Consider the following 20,846-nt stretch of genomic DNA (forward strand, 5'->3'; position numbering starts at 1 on the left):
CTTTAATACAGTTCCTCATGTTGTGGTGACTCCCAATTTCATTGTTACAAAGTGAACATAATTAAAGCATAGTGATTAATCACAAAACAATATATAATTATATATGTGTTTTCCGATGGTCTTAGGCGACCCCTGTGAAAGGGTCATTCGACCCCCAAAGGGGTCTCGACCCACAGATTGAGAACCGCTGGCATAGACAGACCACATTTTATGGACCCTTTTATCAATTGGTGGACATTTAGGTTGTTTCCACTGTTTGGTGACTGTGAATAGTACTATTAAGGAAATCTTTGTACAGGTTTTTGTTTGAATACCTGCTGTCAATTCTTTTGAATATATACCTAGGAGTAAAATTTCTGGTTAATATGGTAAGGAACTGCCAAACTTTCTACAGCAGCTGCACCATTTAATATTCTTACCAGCAATGTCTGAGAGGTTCCAATTTCTCCATTTCCTCATCATTTGTTATTTTTCATCACTTTTAAAAGAAAATATAATAGCCATCCTAGTGAGTGAAAAGTGGTATCTCACTGTGGCTTTGATTTGCATTTCCCTGGTAAGTTATTATGTAAAATCTTTTCATGTCCTTATTGGCCTATATTATATCTTCTTTGGAGATAATGTCTGAGTCCTCTGAAGTCAAAGTCCTTAGCCCATTTTAAAATTGAGCTGTTTGTGTTTTTGTTGTTGAGTTGTAAGACTTTTTTATATATTCTTGATCCTAGACCCTTATCAGATATGATTTGCAAAAGTTTTCTACTATTTTGTGGGTTGTCTTTCACTTGCTAGATAGTGTCCTCTGATGTACAAAAGATTTTAATTTTGATGAAGTATAATTTATCCATTTTTTTCTTTGTTGCTTATGCTTTCGGTGTCATATCTAAGAATCCATTGCAAAACTCAAGATCACAACAATTTACTTATTTTTTTTTAATAAGTTATACAGTTTTTGTTGTTAGGTTTTTGATCCATTTTGAGTTAACTTTTGTATATGGTGTGAGGTAGGAATCCAACTTCATTCTTTTGCAGTTGGATACCCACTTATCATGGCACCACTTGCTAAAGAGACTATTCTTTCCTCACTGAGTGTCTTGGTAACCTTGTTGAAAATCAGTTGAACATAGATGCATGGGTTTATTTCTGGACTCCACTGATCTCTATATGTCTAACCTTTCACCAGTAACGTACTGTTTTGATTACTAAACCTGAAGTAAAGTTTCAAGTAGGAAACTTTGAGTCCTCTACTTTATTCTTTTTCAAGATTGTTTTGGTCTTTCAAGGTCTCTTGAAATTGCACATGTATTTTAGGATCAGCTTTTCCATTTCTGCAAGAAAGGCCATGGGATTCTGATAGTGATTGTGTTGATTTTGTAGGTAAATTTAGCAATTATTGCCATCTTAACAATGTAAAGTATCCCAATACAAGAATATGAGCTATATTTCCACTTATTGAGTCCTCTTTAATTTTTTATAGAAACATTTTTTAGTATTCAGCATACATATCTTACACTTCTTTAGCTACATTCCCAAAATTCTTTTCTTTTTGAAGCTACTGTAAATGGGACTTTTTCTAATTTTAAAGTTGTTCACTGTAGTGTACAGAAATTTGGTTGATTTTTGTATATAGATCTTTTATCCTGCAATCTTGCTGAATTCATTTATTCATTCTATTTGTGTATGTATGTGTATTCCTTAGGGTTTTCTATATTCAAAATCATGCCATATTTGAATATTGATAGTTTTTCTTTTTTATTTCCAGTGTGAATGCTTTTTATGTAGTTTTCTTACCTAATTGCCCTGGCTGGAATATCCAGTCCCCATTTGTTGAACAGAAGCAGTGAGAATGGACATCCTTGTGTTTTCCTGATCGCGGGGAGAAGATGGGAGTGTAAAAGGGAAATGCCTGCTGTTTCTTTGGTGAAAAGAAAGCCTGAGCCTAAGCTGTGGCATGGAGATCTAGATGAGTTACAAAGAGCAGTTGCAACAGGTATGGCTTGTAGTGTCTGCTGGGGCAACAGAATTATAACTACTTTTTTTGTGTAATTTAAGTTGTATTTGGACAAAGAGCTCCCAAGAATAACTGAAATTTGAGAGAAAAAAATCCCAAAGGGAGCCATCCCTGCCAATCTGATGTAGGACAGAACCACTGACAGTGGCAGCACTGAAACACGGGAGACATCCCTGGTCTGCACATCCCCTGACGGAGAGCCTGCTGCACACCAGCCCCACCCAGGAGGACGGAAAGGGGGAAAGGCAAGCAATCAGACCGTCCACAAGCATTCATCGACCTTTCAAAGGCTGACACAAGGCTCACTGCTTTAAATTCCAGGAATCCCTATTCAACATTCTGGTTTTTATCGTACATAATACAATTCATTTGGGGGACTTAAAAAGTATTCTTTTTTCTTTAAACAAAGTTGCTTCCAGACAGATGTGGAAGGCCTGAGGCAATAGGAAGAGAAAGGATTTGGAGATAAAACTCCTAAAAGATACCCACTAATTTGCAGATACTGTGTCCCCTGAGCAAGCAATTTCACATCTGTAAAATGGGAACAGAAATGCATCTGACCTCATAGTGCTCCTACATGGCAAAGGAGAACGATCTGAAACATTTTGTAAATTCTAGAGCCTCATACATCATTGCTTTTATTATACATCAAACATCATTACATTTATTATATTATGGCAGCATTTTTAATCACGATCTTACTAAAATTCTGTAAAGATCAACTGAAAAGTAAAATTTAAAATAAATTTGATTTAAAATCTTCTCCTTAAAAAAGAGTGTGAAATGGAAATCAAGTCATTCTGAAAATTTCATACCAAAAAAACAACATTTAACAATAAGATGACAAAGTTCTCAAGTGCTGACTGGGTTGAAGGTACCATGTCAGCTGCTGGGAGGGATCTGAGGCAGAATAAAGCATGGCCGCTGCCTTCCAGCAATGACCTCTCAGGGGTGGGGACCGCTGTACAGAGTGAGGCCAGGGGACGAGCATAGGGCTCCATGGGGACCCAGGGAGAGGAGCAAATAGGTGACACAGGCACGGGTTCTTGATAAAGGGATCATATGAACACATTCAACGTAAGACTCCAGCACAGAAAAAAAAATGGTGTTTTATTTTAATGTCTTATTACTAAAAGGTTCTATTTTGCTAAAATTTCTCTAGCCCACAAATACCTACCAAAGAATATTTTCGGTGAAGAACAAAAGAAAAACGGTTGTTTATTGTTTCTATAGAAAACAATGTTCTCTCCAAAATGTGTTCCAGTAAATAGCACTAATACTAGTAACTGAGTAATCTGCAGTTAGCACACTATCACGTACTGTTATTTATTGAAAAGAACCAACAGACAAAAAAGATCATTTCCCACAAGGAGAGCACTTCCTTACAGAAACAAAACTTGCCATTTAAAATGCTTGGCCTGCCGTTATTTCCTTGTATCCAAACTTGTCCTTTAAGGATTACAAACCACAGTCATGACTTCAAATCTCTTATATTCAAAATCACTCCTTTCCAAATGGGAGGTAAAGCACCACGCTCCCCCAGTGCTACTTAATACTTGAAATGCTACCAGAAGCCATCTCTCTGTCTCTCAGCTCTTCTCTGCCTAAAGAAAAAGGTGAATTTTATTAAAACCTTCGAAGAATGGCAAAAGATGGTCTTACAAGTCAACAAGTGATATTTCAAACAAATCCCTTCTGCAGTGACCACACCGGTGCCTACTGAAGGCCTAACTGTCCTCACCTTTCCAAGGCTCCACAGAGAGCCACAATGACCTTATTTCATGAAACAAAGAAGCTTAAGCCAGAAAAGGCTATGTGGTCACGGACTCAGGGCCAGAGCTCCAAAGATGACCCTCTTGCCCAGGCTACCTGTGGGACAGCCAGGCCAAATAGCCTTGGACAGATACTTTAGAGTTTGAGAGGCTCACATCCATCACCCTCAATGCCTGAGTAGGACACGGGTTAGACAGTGTCTCTGGTGGGGAGCTGGAGTCTTACATAGTCCCCGCTCCCGAAGTAAGACAGCCTGGTCGGTGTCTACCCCCTCTCACACACACCGACGTGGCTCCAAACATTAGAAGAAAGCAATGACCTGTGCCCATGTGCCAACTCTTCATCATGCAACCTATTCTCTAGCCATTCTTCCTTCTCTCAGCTACTCATGCAGCGTGCATGGGGGCAGTAGAACCACCCTGAGCCCCTCCCTGCCCCCACTCAGCTTGCAGCGCCTTGGGCTCTGTGGGTGCAGGTTATTCTACTTACTGAGACTGAGCTTCCAAACAAAACCAATCTCAGATGTTCTCATACTGACACTGAACTAATCAGATCACTCCATGTTTTACTTCTTAAATTGATTTTTTAAATATACATGCAGAATTATTAAAGTTTGAACAGTACAAAACTGCACTCCTCCTTTTTTTGAAAAATAGTTCAATATTGGCAATTGCCTTATAGTTCAACCTGAACATTTGCCTCTCTTACTTTAATCTCCCTGGTTATATTTGTGCATGCTTTAATTTCCATGGTTAAATTGAAAGAGCTAGTCTTTTATACTTCTTTTATTACTGAGATTGTCATTTAATGTCTGTTGCCTGCCTCTTCTCCCTGTGTCCTCTTTTAGAACAGGGTCTCTCAACCTGAGCAGTATTGACACTCAGGATCCTACGTTCTTTGCCTAGACCTACGTATGACAGGAATTTGAACAACATCCCTGGCCTCTACCCACTAGATGCCAACTACCTCACTCCCCAACTTGTGACAACCAAAATGTCTCGGGACATTGGTTCCTGGAGTGGGGGAGGTGGCAAAAGCCCTATGTCCTGGGAATCGCTGTCTGAGATAATGAACACTGGCCAGCTCACCGCCACAGAAGGTTAATGCCTGCACTGAGGTTGGTAGCTGGAGCCAGTCTCAACCAGAATGGTTGAGCTCAGCTACTTTGGTCACCCATTCTTCCCATGAGGCCATGTGGTTTTAAGGTCTTCCTTTTTTATTTTTAGATTTTTTGGCAATCAGCACATTTATTGAATGCCTGCTGTGTTGGGAAAAGACGAGGTACACTCCAGTGAGTCTACCAAGGACGATTCTGGAGGCCACAGTAAGTCTCCTTCCAGAGAGAGACCTCAGGGCAAAAGAACATTTTCTTTACTGGAAATCGCAGGCCAGATTACCATATGGTAACAGTTTAGCAAGAAAAAATCTTCCAGTTTTCCACATATATTGAGTTGCTATTATATTGCATTTTATGCTTTATTTCATGTAGCATGTGCTTACTAAACACTTATGGCTACATATACATAACTCATATTTTTCACTGACAGCATTTACTTGAAACAAAGTCTTTATAACTTTAACTCCAAAAAGGGAGGAAATCAAACCAAACTCTATTTCTGGCCGCTCAGGCAGTCTCTTTCCTCTCTGATCAGCCTCCCAGGCTATCACCTTACCCTTTTAAAGCTGGGAAACAAGTTCGCGGCCCATGTGCTAACCTCATAACCGAAACCTCAACCATCTGTTACCTTCGACATATTTCTACTTTCCTTACTTAGGTGTAATGGGCTCAATCTGTAGCTCAGTGAAAATAATAATTGGCTTTAGAGTTGTAAGAGAAAAGAAAAAACTTGTCAATATATTATTTTGAGGCAGTATCTAAAGTGTCATAGCCATTAATGGCTGAACAAAGTTATAATAAATTATTTTTGGTAAAACTTTGTCTAATCTATGGCTTGTATGTCCTCATGAAACCTTACAGAAACCACTGTACATTACTTGATGGCATAACACTATGTGACAGATTCTACATTTCATCACTCTGAATTCATACTGCAAGCACATAAGAATTATCAATTAACTTAATATATCCCAGAAGGTTGATATATGCTACCTATCCTTGTAGATATTATTCTTCCAGCAAATCTAAGTCAAATGGAAAGTTTTGTTTATTGCTCCAGCAAAGCTTTATACTCAATAAAATCTCATTAAAGTAAATTCAGACTAATACAAATTATATTTTTAGAAAAGTGTTTTTAAATGTCAAATTACTTTCAAAAACCAACAATAACAAAACTGGCTAAGAAAAATATAAAATAACAGAGACCTTTAGAAGTTCTAGTTTAATAGCTGTAAAAATTAAACTAATAGCTGTAATTGCACATCAATTTTGAATTCCAACAGGGTAGAAAATATGTTCTCCTCAGTGGAGAGAAACAGACCTGGGAATCTTTCCCACACACTTCTACTTCCTAACAGGCAAGAATTCTTTGTGGGGACAACCCCTGGGGTATCCTCCACACACCACTTAGCCTGCCCTTGTGCTACGATGTCCACGGTGAAGAGAGGGGTCACATCCTATCTAGCTCCTCCCTTTTCTCAATTCATCTTCTGGTCTTCCTGACTCAATTTGTGCTTTGAGAGATACTGGGAATAGTGCCAGGAGGCTCTACCTTCTCAGGGCACTTACCATTCAGCATTATATTATACCTGCCCCAAGTATTTCATACACACACAAAACACATATGCATACATGTACATACACATATACATAACCTATATAATAAAAGCGTAATATGCAAATCGACCAAACGGCCGAACAGCGGAACAACCATCTGGACGACCATCCAGGACCACGCTGTGACACCCACTGGCACCAGCCAAGGTGGGTGCCATGTGATTGGTCCGGGGCCTGGCTATCGCCCCATGATTGCCCCACAGAGGGAGGCCCGGGCCACCAGCCAGCAGGGCAATCAATTGGAGGGCTCCATGATTGCCCCAAAGAGGGAAGCCCAGGCCACCGACTGGCGGGTGGGCGGGGCCTCCCTCTGTGAGGGAAGCCCGGGTCCCGGGTGCCAGAGGGAAGCTGGTGCCGGCAGCCAGGGGAAGGAAGGCCTGCTTTTGCATAAATTTTGTGCATCGGGCCTCTACTGGATAAATAAACTTACACACACACACCCCATCTATGTCTCAGTCCTTGTTAGGCCCTCATTACCTTGCCCCTGGGCTACTACAGTAATTCCCCTTCTGTGCTTGTCATCATTCTCTCCGGATGATAATCCCATGTCATGACCATAGTTTCAGCCTCATGAAATGCTTTTTTGTCATGTTGAATGTTGTGCTCAAAAACCTTCCACAGCTTCCCACTATCTGCTGGATGAAAAAGACTCTGAACGCAGGCTCTGTACAATGCCTGCCTGGATTCACGTCTGCATATTATTTCCATGCACACATCTGGCACGACTAAATCAAAATCACTATGGTCACTGTTCCCTGAACATGACCTGAGAAGGTTTGTACCTTCGATATGTAAAATTCCACCCTGCTTCTTGTCCTACCATCTAAATCCTATTCATCCTTGAAATTCCTGCTCAAATCCCACCTCCTCTGTGAGCTGCTTTCAAACCACCTAAACCAGAGAGGTATTCCACACAGTGCAATTGCTATGACTTGTGTATCACTCACTTGGCCCTCTGCACACCTTGATGGATATACACATTGTGAGCATCATACCACTGTACAGACCTTTAGAACCTGGGTGAGGAAAATATTCCAGGCAAAAAGCTTATTGAATCTTTTGTTACATTTAATAAAGAACAATGTGACCCTAATGATAAAATACCTAAAAACAAATCAGAGGATCCAAGAGTGCTCAATAGGAAGGGGCCCTAGAAGTCCTCAGGTTCAGCTCACTGGTGGTCAGGCAAGTCCGCAGAGCCAGTGGGTGACAAAGCTGAATCTAGCACCCAGGCCTTTCAGCTCCCAATATGAGGCTCGTCATCTGCGAAAGTCAAATGTTGAATATATTTTGAAGCTAATTTCTATTCTGCAGTCTTAGAAGATATATTTCCCCATTCTTAAAACCCTTAGAAATAAGGCCCAGAATTAGTTCTATTTTTACTCACTGTACAATCCTATAGTATTTTTTAGAATTGTTTTTAAATGAGGCATTTATGTTAGCTTTCTAAAGTTCCTCTACTGATACACATCAAGGTTAATATTTCACCGTCTAAACATCATTTGGACCTTTAAATTTATAAATATGCACTCTGTCCTGCTGGCATTTCATTAAAGTCCCATGAATTCAAATATTGGTTAAAAACATACTTGATGTACAGAATAAACACTTTAGAGATTTTTAGAATTAATTCCTTGGATATGAGATAAACAAGGTCATTACTCTGCCATCTGAATTCTTCATTCTCTGAAATGGAATACTCATTTATGTTTAGCCTTAAAAATATTTATAAATTCATGTGTATCTAACATATGTAGTTTTAGTTAAAAGTAAATTTTCAGCAAAGAACAATTCTTTGTCTGAGAAAAGGTGATGCAATTATTACATATCACTGCATGATCCAGGCTGTCTGGGGTTATTAAGAGAGTCAGGGATGGCCAATTTACAAGTATCACCCCTGCACCTTGCTTTCATAGCTCACTGCTGAGTCTTACGCTCACTGAGGGGCCCCTTGAGATCTTTTTAAAAATGAGTGTTTATTATTATATTATTCCATCATATACCTCATGAGAGGAGGTTGTAACATCCATTATGAAAATCGCTAACTATTTTTACTTTTATGATAGAATATTACTCTATATATGATGCTTAAAGTTATGTTTTCTTTAACACTGGTATAGCAAAAAGTTCATTAAAATATAAAGTTCAATGAAAGCAAAATGTTGCTAAAAAAAGTTAAATATTCTTGGCTACAAAGAAAATAACCCAAATTTAGGCAAAAAGAAAATAAATGCTATAAGTACATTTAACAGCTGAAAGATGAACCACTGTTGATCATGTTCTGCAAGTGCCTAGCATAGTACCTGGCAGAGTAGTCGCCGCCTAAGTCAGGTTCTTACTTACAGACAATAGAACCCACTCTGCTGAGATTAAGAGGACAGGGATTTATATCAGAGCACAATATAGTTTATAGGATTTCTACAGGTGCCAGGGAGCCAACCGTGAACCCTCTGCAGTCAGGAACTAGGTGGCGAGCAGAAACACCCAGGCACACCACAGCAGCTCCAGTTGTTGCCAGCAATGCAGGTGCCTGAACAGAACCCCCACAACAGCTGCCGCCCACCACTCCCCATGTCTGCTTTCCAGTGCCATGTAGTTCCTCTGCCAGATGGAATCTGGGTGGATGTCAACCCAGCTGCAAGGAGTGGGGGTACAAAGAGTGCAGCTTTCTGGCTCCCATCATTCATGAGGCACACTTGGTGGGTGAGGCACAGGTAGAAAGGGAGCCAATGGCCAGGGACACACAAGGAGAAGTTTCTGAACCACACGAGGGTTAAATAAACATAGCATTACTATGTTTGGCCCACAGTGGGGGAGAGGTTATTTCTCCACATGTTCTGAAATTCCACAATGCTTCATTGTGTTCAAAAGTAAGACCTTACATGGGGGAAGAAAAAAAAAGTCAACATTTAAGATATCAGGAACATAAAATAATTTGTTACTCAAGTTGTTGCTGTTCTTCTCCTCACCCTCTTCAGCATCATCACAAGGATGCACACTTACTGAGGGCTATTGTGTCAAGGCTCCAAATTGAGTGTGTTACAGGTTTTACCTCCTCAAAGTCTTCAAACAACCTTCTGGGTAGGCACTATAATTACCTAATTTTACAGGTAAGGTACTAAGCAAAGCACATCGAGGTCAAATGACTGAAATAATGGTATAGCCAAGATTAGAGCTTAGACAGGCTGTCTTGAAGTCCATGCTCTGAACTGTTATACTATTTCACACTATGTTATACTGTCTCGTAACTTTATACGATTACTAGAGGCCTGGTGCACTGATTCGTGCACCGATGGGGAAAGGAGAGCCGGTTTCAGCCCGATCCCCACAGGCCTGGTCCAGACAGGAGAGAGCCCAATCCTGTACGTTGAGCATCTGTCCCCTGATGGTCAATGCACGTCATAGTGACCTGTCGACTGGTCATTCGGTCGCTTAGGCTTTTATATATATATATATATATATATGTATATATATATATATATATATATATATATATATAGAGAGAGAGAGAGAGAGAGAGAGAGAGAGAGAGAGAGAGAGATTGAGAGAGAGACACTAGAGGCCCGGTGCATGAAATTCATGCACTGGGGCAGGAAAGGCCCCTCAGCCTGGCCTATGCCCTCTTGGCCTGCTGAGATTAAGAGGACAGCAGGTGGCCCTGCCCACCTGGCCAGGGCTCTGCGATGGATCGCCCCCTCAGAGGGAGGCCCAGGCTACCCACCACAGCGCCGCCAGCTGGGTAGCCTGGGCCTTCCTCTTTGGGGCGATCGATTGTGGGGCTCCACCATCGATCTCCCCAAAGAGGTAGGCCCTGCCCACCTGGCCAGGGCTCTGTGATTGATCGCGCCCTGCAGAGGGAGGCCCCACCAACCTGCTGCAGCCTGCTGGTCAGTGGTCTGGGCCTCCCTCTTTGAGGCAATCGTAGAGCCCCCAACTGATCGACTGACCCACTGGCCAATGGTCTGGGCCTCCCTCTGCAGGATGACCATGGGGCAATGGCCGGGCCCCCGACCAATTGCATCACACCCACCTTGGCTGGCCTGGTGCCAGTGGGTGTCATAGTGTGGTCATCCAGACGGTCGTTCTGCTGTTCAGTCATTTGATCAATTTGCATATTACACTTTTATTATTATAGATGATAACAACTGGTAATTGGATTGCTACCTAGGGGGAGAACATTACATATTACTTCAGCTGAGAGAGCCTCATGCTTTTCTGGTGTATTATAAAATACGACTAGAGGCCCGGTGCACAAAAATTCACGCACTCGGGGGGGTGGGATGGGAGGGGGGTCCCTCAGCCCAGCCTGTACCCTCTCACAGTTTGGGACCCCTTGGGGCTGTCTACTTGCCAGGTTAGGCCTGCTCCCCGGGGGATCGGGCCTAAGCCACAGTCAGACATCCTTAGTGCTGCCGAGGAGGCAGGAGAGGCTCCCGCCACCACTGCTGCGCTTGCAGCCATCAGCCTGGCTTGTGGCTGACCAGGGGGCAGCTCCTGCATTGAGCGTCTGCCCCCTGGTGGTCAGTGTGCGTCATAGTGACCGGTAGTTCCTGGTTGGTCCATGGTTAGGGTCAATTTGCATATTACCCTTATATTATATAGGATAATAGGACATTATTGATAAAAATGACAAAGACATACATTTCCCAAAATTTCTACATGCAAATTTGCAACACTAATTCTGCATTAATATAAGCTTTTCATTTAAAAGAAAATTTAACTTTGATGTAGAACAGACAAATTACATTAAGACATTAAATCTGTAAGTCATTGTTAAAAAATAGCTTACTTATTTTAAGCAAAGAAAACTTTCCAGTCTTTGATATATGTTCTTAGAAACATGAAAATAAAATTCCTTTCCTCAACTGTCCTTTTCCATTTCACACATATTGATCTTTCCATATGTTTTAAATAATGATGAAATTAATAGGAACTGTTCTTAATAAACTTAAATCATAGCTCCTTTCATGTCCACATATTTTTAAGAAGACCGAGGTGAAAAATCTGCTTCAGCATTAGGAAAACCTAAGAAGAACCAGGAACAGCTTTAGAAGAGAAACTGAAAGATGGCGATGAACTAGGAAGGAACTATGAAAAGGTATTTGCAGGTTGGGTGTGGGATGGCATTTCAAAGGAGGTCCCTGAGATGGGGTGAGACAAGGCCAGGGCCCAGGTAAGAAAAGACGGGACAGAGGAATAGGACCAAGGACTGTTTGTATGACCCACTTGCTAGCTGTGAATCAATGAAAAAGATATTCCCTGTGGAATAAGCCAGGCCTCCCTGTGAATTATAACAGTCTTAAAAAAAAAAATAAGTGGCATTGGGCAAAAGTTCTCAATATTTTTTGAACCTTATTTAAACAATGGGTCATGATATTTATCTAACTGAACTGCAGAGAAGAATCAATGGGACAACATCGTGCAGTTCCCAGCAGAGCCTGGCACTGTGGGTGCTGGGGGAACAAAGGCCCTCTGCCCCCCGCCCCCCACTTCCCACCCCCAACACAGCAGCTGAGCAGAGGGAAGCCACCTGCAAGACCCCTTCATGAGCAGGGTGGGCAGTCCCACAAGTCACCCAAAATTTCATTCATGATTTCTAATTATTTTGAGAGTCTTTATGATCCTAATTGTTTTTCTGAACCAGTAACAATCAATTTTTTAAAAATTCAGTGTCAAGGGAAAAATAAAGTTATTTAAAAGTATTTTTCTCAATCGTACTAATAAGCCATAAACTTACACTGTGGGTAATGCTATTTGATAAGGTCATTATTTTAGCTATTAAATTATTAAATTATTAGAATAGCTAAAACCAGTCCAACCAATATTAAAAACAGTTGGTTTGGAATGTAACATTTTGAATTCTAGCCATTCCATGTAAGAATTATTATTTTTTTAAATATAGAGGTGACTATATTTACATAAATAATTTGCTGTCATATTAGATCAGCGATTTTCAACCTTTTTCATCTCATGACACACATAAACTAATTACTAAAATTCTGCAGCACACCAAAAAATACGTATTTTTTAGCAATCTGACAAAAAAAATAGATATAATTTTGATTCATTCACACCAGACGGCTATTGTTGTGTTGGCTCTTATTCTTTTTTTATTTGACAAGCTAAGTAAGGAAAAAGAGGTCAGTGCCCCTGACTAAATAGTCAGGTTTGCATGTTTTTAAAAATTCTTGTGCCATGGTACACCAGTTAAAAATTGCTGTTATTAGATTAAACCATGACTTTACATGCTTATATCACAGAACACAATCGGTGCGACACCTATTTCACAAAGTTGTTTTTTGGTTTTTTTTTAATTAAAAAACGTTCTCACCCTAGCGGGTTTGGCTCAGTGTATAGAGTGTTGGCCTGCGGATCAAAGAGTCCCGGGTTCGATTCCAGTCAAGGGCACATACTTTGGTTGCAGCGTCCTCCCGGCCCGAGCCTGGGTAGGGGTTTGTGCAGGAGGCAACCAATTCCATGTGTTTTTCTCACATCGATGTTTCTCTCTGTCTTTCCCTCTCTTTTCTACTCTCCCTAAAAATCAATGGAAAAATATCCTCCGGTGAGGATTAACAATAAATAAATAAATAAACAAATAAATAAATAAATAAAAATTTTAAATAGTCCTCAATGAATTTATGTAAGTTACCCTTATATCTGAAAAAAAGATTTTCAACATCTTAGAGCTTATTTCAAATTCAACCCTTTATTAGTCCCTCATGACATAATTTTGATACTCTCAGATTTAGGAAAGCATTTGTAAAACGACCATGCCACACCAGAATGCTCACAGGGTCGAAGGCAGTTTTAGAGCCCAGTGGTGGTTCTTGAGCCACACAGCTGAATCTCGCAGACAAGTGTGCCACCCAGAGGCGAAAGGAACAAATTCACCTTGGATTTTATTTGTGAGACAAATAAATGTTAAAATTTATAAAATTATTTGCTGTAACTTATCTTACTACAAAATAAGAAAAAATTAGAAGGTTCTATCTGCAGGAAGAAAGCCCTTAGTGCCAGACTACATGGAAGTGTGGCTCTTTAAGAACTCCCACAAGATGGAAATAAGCCCTCAGACAGGTCACAGGTGCACAGTTTGCCAATTTAAAAAATTGAGTTTAACTGCACTATTTACAGTAAAAGCTATCTTTTCTTTTTATAATTAATATAACATCTGTTTCCAGAAGTACATATAAGTTCTGGAACAACTATCATGATCTATTTAGACATGTGGCCCAAAAGTAAAACTAATTACCAGAGATATTTCTTACTTAAATGAGAAAAGTTTCTGTCATTAGAAGGTCTTCTGCTCAATTTTCTTCTGGCAAAGGAACAAAGTTTATTTAGAGTAATTGTGTTTGGCAGACAGGGCTTCTAAAACATATACCACTAACTGTAAAGGTTAAAGTAAAACAGTCAATTCTACTAAACACATAAGAATTGAAGCTTTTAATGTCCCAAACAATAGGCAGATTATAAAAAACAGATTTATGATATCTCCGTTTCCATCTTAGAAGTCTGGACGTTGGAAATACTGTTAGCGATTGGCCATCATTAAGATTTACATTATTTTAAAATGATTTACAAAAGATCAAATTAACAAAAAACATTGCATACATTAAAATGTGAAAATGATTTTAAGTATAAAATTTGAAAACTCCTTTTTCTACACTGTAAAATCCAATTTTTTGAAATACTGTTTTGGGTTCTCAAATGTTATACTTATTCCATCTCATTTTGTTGTTTCATTTTCACTCTAACACACTTTAAAACAGGAAGATGATTCCAAAGTCACACCTAATTATATGACTTTCTAGAAAACTTATTCTAGAAATATTGTTTACTGCCGATTTCAAATTTGCTTTTATTAAAAGAGAAGATTCTACAATTGATTATTATTTCCAAGTAAATTTTTTTTCTGCGAAATCTTAGCAAATACTGCTTTCAAGTACAGCACGCTAACTACATCTTCCTCTCTTGTTTCGGTCACTGGGGGAATCTCCTTATTATCTGTGAGAGTTAATTCTCTTCCACATGCCCTGAGTTGCATCATTCAGCTAAACATGCTTCCACCTGCAATGATGGCTGCACAATATCTGAGCACAGAGCACAAACAGTTCTACTTTCACATTCATTTCTACTTTTATTTGGGAAATAAACGAGACTATGGGTTTAAGTCCAGTCTGATATCTAAATGTCCTATACATAATGCTGAAACTGGAGCAACTATGACAAAAACAACTCATAGGTCAGCACGGTTTAATTACTTCAGGTAAAAGTTCAATGATTAAAGCTCAAATTGTTTATCAGGGAATATATCTCAGGAATTTGGTTGGGAAGGTTCAAGTGCATTCTGAAGCAACAAAGAAGAGTTGGTCAATCAGGAGAATGACCTCTTACATGTATCCTACGGGCACCAAAAAGTCTGTGTATCTGTCTCACACATTCAAGGATAGAAGGAATACAGAAAGTATGGCTACTTACAGTTCATGAATGATTCGCGTTCATTAATAAGTATCTACAATTCAAAGGGTAAATTCCGGAACACTCCCCATACCTCAAATTGGTAAAGAAGATCTAGATAAAATTAAATGCCTTAAAATTTCTTGAATCTTTTCTATTCCTTCTTTCCATCTTCAATGCTATCATCTTAGTTCTCAACATTTTTAAAAAAATCTATATTCATTTAACTACTTCCTAATTAATCTCCCTGTCTCCAGGCCCGACCTCTGACTCTATCCTACCACTGTCACATTTCAAAATCCATCCTCCAAACAGAGTCCAGAATAATCTCTGTGAAATACAAACCAATTACATCACTTGACTGCTTGATATTTACAAAGAAAATCAGGAGTCAGAGTGTTCCTCCCCCCACACCCTCTGCCCACTAGCAGGGGACTTCTCAAGGTAGGAAGGCCACAGGCTGGCCACATCCCATCCTGCACACCCAGGGTCTACACAGAGGGGCTATTGCTGGTGGCTCCTTGGCCTTTCAACTTAACCACCAATCACATTTCTTTGTGATAGAAATTAAAATAACTCCTAATCAGGAAATGTCAGGACCCATAATTTATGGGTGAGGTCTTCCAGAAAAACATTCTAACTTCTAAAATGATAGTTTTCAAACATTTTTAAATGACCAGAATAATTTTCTTCAAACAATATCTAATGTAGAATCCCCCCAAAAAAGCAGTTGAAATAGTATTTTTGTGATTGACAACAGGCAAAGGTTAGAATTCAGGGGTCCTCAAACTACGGCCTGCAGGCCACATGCAAATACAAATATTGTATTTGTTCCCGTTTTGTTTTTTTACTTCAAAATAAGATATGTGCAGTGTGCATAGGAATTTGTTCATAGTTTTTTTTTAAACTATAGTCCAGCCCTCCAACGGTCTGAGGGACAGTGAACTGGCCTCCTGTTTAAAAAGTTTGAGGACCCCTGGGTTAGATCATATAGAAGTGTACAAGCCATAGAATAAAATTCAAATTTGGTTGGTTCAATGCAAAGTCAGTGGGGAGAAGAAAAAGGAATGTGATAAAAATCTGATTTACATTTTTGAAAGGCCAGTGTGTTGTTGTATGTAAGAGTCTAAACTACTGAGAACTTTTAACATTTCTGATGTATTTTCATAAACTCAAATTTAACCTGTGAAGAATCCTATGTACTTTCCAAATAATGGGCTACCAATGTAAAGGGGTCACAAATACCTGATCCTCGCTGGTTAATCCCAGGTGCATCACAAGGTAAAAGTGCACCAGGAAGTCTGAGTTTGGCAGAACGTCCTGGCGTCTGGTCATCATGGCACAGATCAGTTTGTAGGCTTGCAGTTTGCCTTCCTTATATTCATTTGGCAATGTCGTCGCCTGCCAAGAAGATGATGTTTGAAGGTTTAATCAACTCCAGATGCAGCCGGGCATTTCAACATTTCCTTTACTTTTCAGTTTTCCATAAGAGTTGATTGTGGAGATGTGGGATACACTGGCTTTAGTAAGACCCAGCCTGTCTTCGAAACATGCCGTCTTGGGAAATTACATTTTAAAAACTTAATTTCAGAAAGGAAGAGGAAATTACAATAAAGGAATAAAAACATATCCACTTGCCTTAAATAGCCATGATGCAAACATTCTGAGTGGTGGGATCAAGACCGGAGGAGATGGAGAAGTTTGGTTATCCAGGCTTATTGCCAGATTATCCCGTATCTAATTCACAAAGAGGAGATTAGGGAAGGCAATACAGTTTACCCCGACAATATTCCAATATTGGGTTCCATGGTCAACTAACTGCTTCTAATACAAGTTCTATGAGTAAAAACCTACAATAGTTACAAGTTTTTCTTTTATTGTGAGATCTATTGTCATTTTATATCTAACTTATTATATGTGGTTTTAGACTTAATAAAAACTAGGGCATTGTTTTTTCTTGAATATAATGGAGTGGTCCTGAACTCCACATGATAAGAATGGTTGAACAAGTTATACTGTATAAACATGAATCATATATATATAACATTGGAAAATGTATGTAATAAACAGAAACAAAAAACAGAATGAAAAGGCCCCAGTAGTTCAGCTGGTTAGTGCATTGTCCTGATATGCCAAGGTTGTGGGTTCAATCCCCAGTCAGGGCACATACAAGCATCAACCAATGAATAAATAAGTGGAACAACAAATTGATGTTTTTTTCTCTCTCTCTAAAATCAATAAATAAAAATTTTAAAAAAACAATAAAAATTGTATGTACTCTAATATTTTACTTTTATAATTTTTTTTACCCCTAAAAGACCATAATATTGGTTATCTCTGTGGGGGAGTGATGTCAATTTTCTACTTTGATTTTCTATCTTTTTCAAGTTTTTAACAAATATACATTTTTATTGATTTCAGAGAGGAGGGGAGAGGGAGAGAGAGATAGAAACATCAATGATGAGAGAGAAAAATCAATCAGCTGCATCCTGCATGCCCCACACTGGGGATCGAGCCCGCAACCCAGGCATGTGCCCTGACAGAATCAAACCATGACCTCCTGGTTCACAGGTCGACACTCAACCACTGAGCCACACTAGCTGGACCATTTTTCAAATTTTATACAATAAAACCAGTATCACTTTCATAAAGAAAGCAATTAATACTACTAAATAATACCCTACTCTTTAATATCCTATAGTAATATAATATTTATGCATTAAATGAAATGACTCTTCCATATTGATAAAATGACCAAACTATAGGTATTACTATTTATTCTTTGAAATTCAAATATACTTTGTGTCAACACCTAATTATTATCCCAGGATGTATTCAGTGGTGAATTGCAACACAGTTTTAATGAAACTAAGTCAGTTTTTTCATATTAGAGTAAAAAGGTAATATAGCAAGAGTACCTTTGCTAGTTTATACCAGAGTTCATAGAGATAGCCAAAAACTTTGGCATGGATCTTGGGCGACTGGATATTATTCACATCTCCGAGGATTCCCAAGACTCTTCGCCATAATACAGCAGCAGAGTCTGGGTGCCAACCAGTGAGGTTCCCTCCGGCGATTATGCTACAGTCGTCTGCAAGGCATTCACTGCTATCTATGGAAAAAAATGTGTGTTAACCCTGGAAATACAATCTGAGTACAGCCTTTATTCTTTCATGAAAATTATCAATGCTTGAAAGTTTATATATTGAGGGTAAAATAAGATGAAAATTTTCTAAAGTAAAATAAATAAGATGAACAATTTCTTACAACTTTTTCCTGAAGTAATTCTTAAAAAGTACTTAATTTTTAGAACAGTTTTAGATTTACAAAAAATTACTAAAATAGTATATAGAGTTCCCATATACTCCATGTTAAGTTTCCTTATTGCTAAACATCTTACCTAAGTATGGTATGCTGTTATAATTAATGAACCAATATTAAAACATTATTACAAAGTCCATACTTATTCAGACGGCTTTAATTTTTACCTAATGTCCTTATTCTGTCCCAGGATTCCACCTAGGATATCACAGTACATTTAATCATCATGTCTCCTTAGCTTCATCTTGGCTATGACATTTTCTCAGATTTTCCTTGTTTTTGATGACATTGACAGTTTTGAGGAGTTCTGATTAGATATTTTGTAGAATGTTCTTTAATTGGGATTTGTCTGATGTTTTTCTCAGGATGGATTTTTTTTCCTTTTGCATTGGTGTTCCTGGAATGAACATTTTTAGCTCTGATATATGAGCCTTCTCCAATATTCTTGGATTTCATTTGCAAATTCTTTATTTAGAATTTTTGCTTATATGATTTTAAGTAAGATGGACTCAAATTTTCCTTTTTAAATATGTACCTTGTCTCATTTCATTATCAAGTTAACACAAGTTAGATAACAGAAATTAGGGAGCTTTCTTTCTTTTTAGTATATGGAACAGATTGGAAAAAACAGTTTCTCATTTATTTAAAGCTTTAGTAAAACTAGGAATTGTCCTTTATTTTTATAAATATTTTCAAACTAACCTACTATTTTAAATTCTTTAGTTTTTGTAGCTCTGTTCCCTTTTGCACTCCCAATATTCTTTCCTTGATTAACCTTGACTATTCATCTATTGGATTGTTTTTAAAAGTTGTTTTTGCCTTCTCTATTGCTTTCCAGCACATATGTGTATGCATTTTACTTTATAAGTTCCCTTTTTATTAACTTCAATATATTATTCTGCCATTATTCCCTAATATTTTGAATAGGGCACATAGATCAATATTTTTCTCTTCTAATACAAACACCTAAGTCTTCAGCTACATTCTAGAGCTTTTGATATGTAATTTAAACTGTAGTCCACTTTGAAATATTTCCTAATTCCTAATTTAATTTCTTTTGGACTTAATTTACCTAAAGTGCAGTTTTTCAAATGACAAGTGCTGGCGAGGATGTGGAGAAAGGGAATCCTAGCACACTGCTGGTGGGAATGCAGACTTGTGCAACCATTATGGAAAACAGTATGGAGTTTCTTTAAAAAGTTAAATATGGAACTGCCATTTGACCCAGTGATCCCATTTCTAGGAATATATCCTAAGAAACCCAAAGCACCAATAAGAAAGAATGTATATACCCCTATGTTCATAGCAGCACAATTTACAAAAGCTAAGATAGGGAAACAGCCCAAGTGCCCATCAGTAGATGAGTGGATAAAAAAGCTGTGGTACATTTATGCCATGGGATACTATGCAGCAGTGAAAAAGAATAATCTCTTACTCTTTGGGACAGCCTAGAGGGGCCTGGAGAGTATCATTCTAAGTGAAATTAGAGAAAGACAAGTATCACATGATCACACTCATATGTGGAATCTAAGTAACAAAATAAACTGATGAACAAAATAGATCCAGAGACATTGAAGCATAGAACAGACTGCGGAAGCTCAGAGGGAAGGCAGAGAAGGGTGGGTGGGTGGTAGGTAATCAATCAAAGACCTTGCATGCATAAATGCAGAACCCATGGACACAGACAATAGGGTGCTGAAGGCCTGAGGCTGGAAGAGGGGAGCTGGGGGGTGGGGGGGGGACCTGGAGGGGGCCAATGGAGTTAAAGGGGGGACATATGTAATACTTCCAACAATAAAGAATTATTAAAAAAAATATAAAGTGCAGTTTTTAGTTTCTTAATGTAGTTTTATTACCCTTTTGTTCTTTATTTCATCACACTCATAGAATGTGGTATAGTTTCAAATCATAACATTTGTTGAGAGTTGATTAAAGATCTAGTTGGTCAATTTCTGTAAATGTTCCATGTGCTTTTAAAAATCACCTGTATATTTTAATTAAGTTCAGTTTTATATACTTATATATATTTCCATTCACTATATATAAAAATATCTCCATTAATTATATTGTGTAAGTCTTCTCTAATATTTTTTCTTAACTTGTCAATTTTTGAGTTATTCAAATTTTCTACTATGAAGTTCATATAAATTCAGAATTATTGCTGTCACTAATGATTTCTGCCTTATAGTTTATGTGACATACACACATAGCTAAACTAGTGTTCTATTTTTCTTTCTTCGATCTATCAATGTATTTATTTAATTAGTATCTCCTTTGCTTTGCTTCTCTTTTGAATCTTTGGAGGGAGTTTAAAAAGTTGGTCCTATCTCCACCAGTAACCCCCTTTACTTTATTTTCTTACACCATTTATTAACATACTTATTCCCAAAGTTCTATTCCTCGCACATTTCCCACACAAATAAAGAAAAACTAAAAAAAAAAGAAAAGAAAAAAAGAAAAACTGATTTCTAGGCAATTATGAACTCCCACTGAGTGTTATTTTGAGTACATATATTGTCAGTGCTTTTAAGGCCTAATCAAAGAAATTGA

General features: G+C 38.4%; 1 protein-coding gene across 3 annotated transcripts in view; it reads right to left on the bottom strand.

The window, feature by feature from the left end:
- Nucleotides 1-20,846, bottom strand: part of RALGAPA2 (Ral GTPase activating protein catalytic alpha subunit 2) — a 288,904-nt gene that overhangs the window by 144,332 nt on the left and 123,726 nt on the right. For all 3 annotated transcript variants that reach the window (XM_023761269.1, XM_023761268.1, XM_014463288.2), the window contains 3 exons: nucleotides 17,894-18,087; nucleotides 16,614-16,712; nucleotides 16,221-16,376 (listed from right to left, as the gene is read on the bottom strand). In XM_023761269.1, coding sequence (XP_023617037.1) covers nucleotides 16,221-16,376; nucleotides 16,614-16,712; nucleotides 17,894-18,087 — 449 coding nt within the window. The remainder of the gene's footprint in view (nucleotides 1-16,220; nucleotides 16,377-16,613; nucleotides 16,713-17,893; nucleotides 18,088-20,846) is intronic.

Source organism: Myotis lucifugus, unplaced genomic scaffold (genome assembly GCF_000147115.1).
Source record: "Myotis lucifugus unplaced genomic scaffold, Myoluc2.0 scaffold_205, whole genome shotgun sequence".
Classification (NCBI taxonomy): Eukaryota; Metazoa; Chordata; class Mammalia; order Chiroptera; family Vespertilionidae; genus Myotis; species Myotis lucifugus.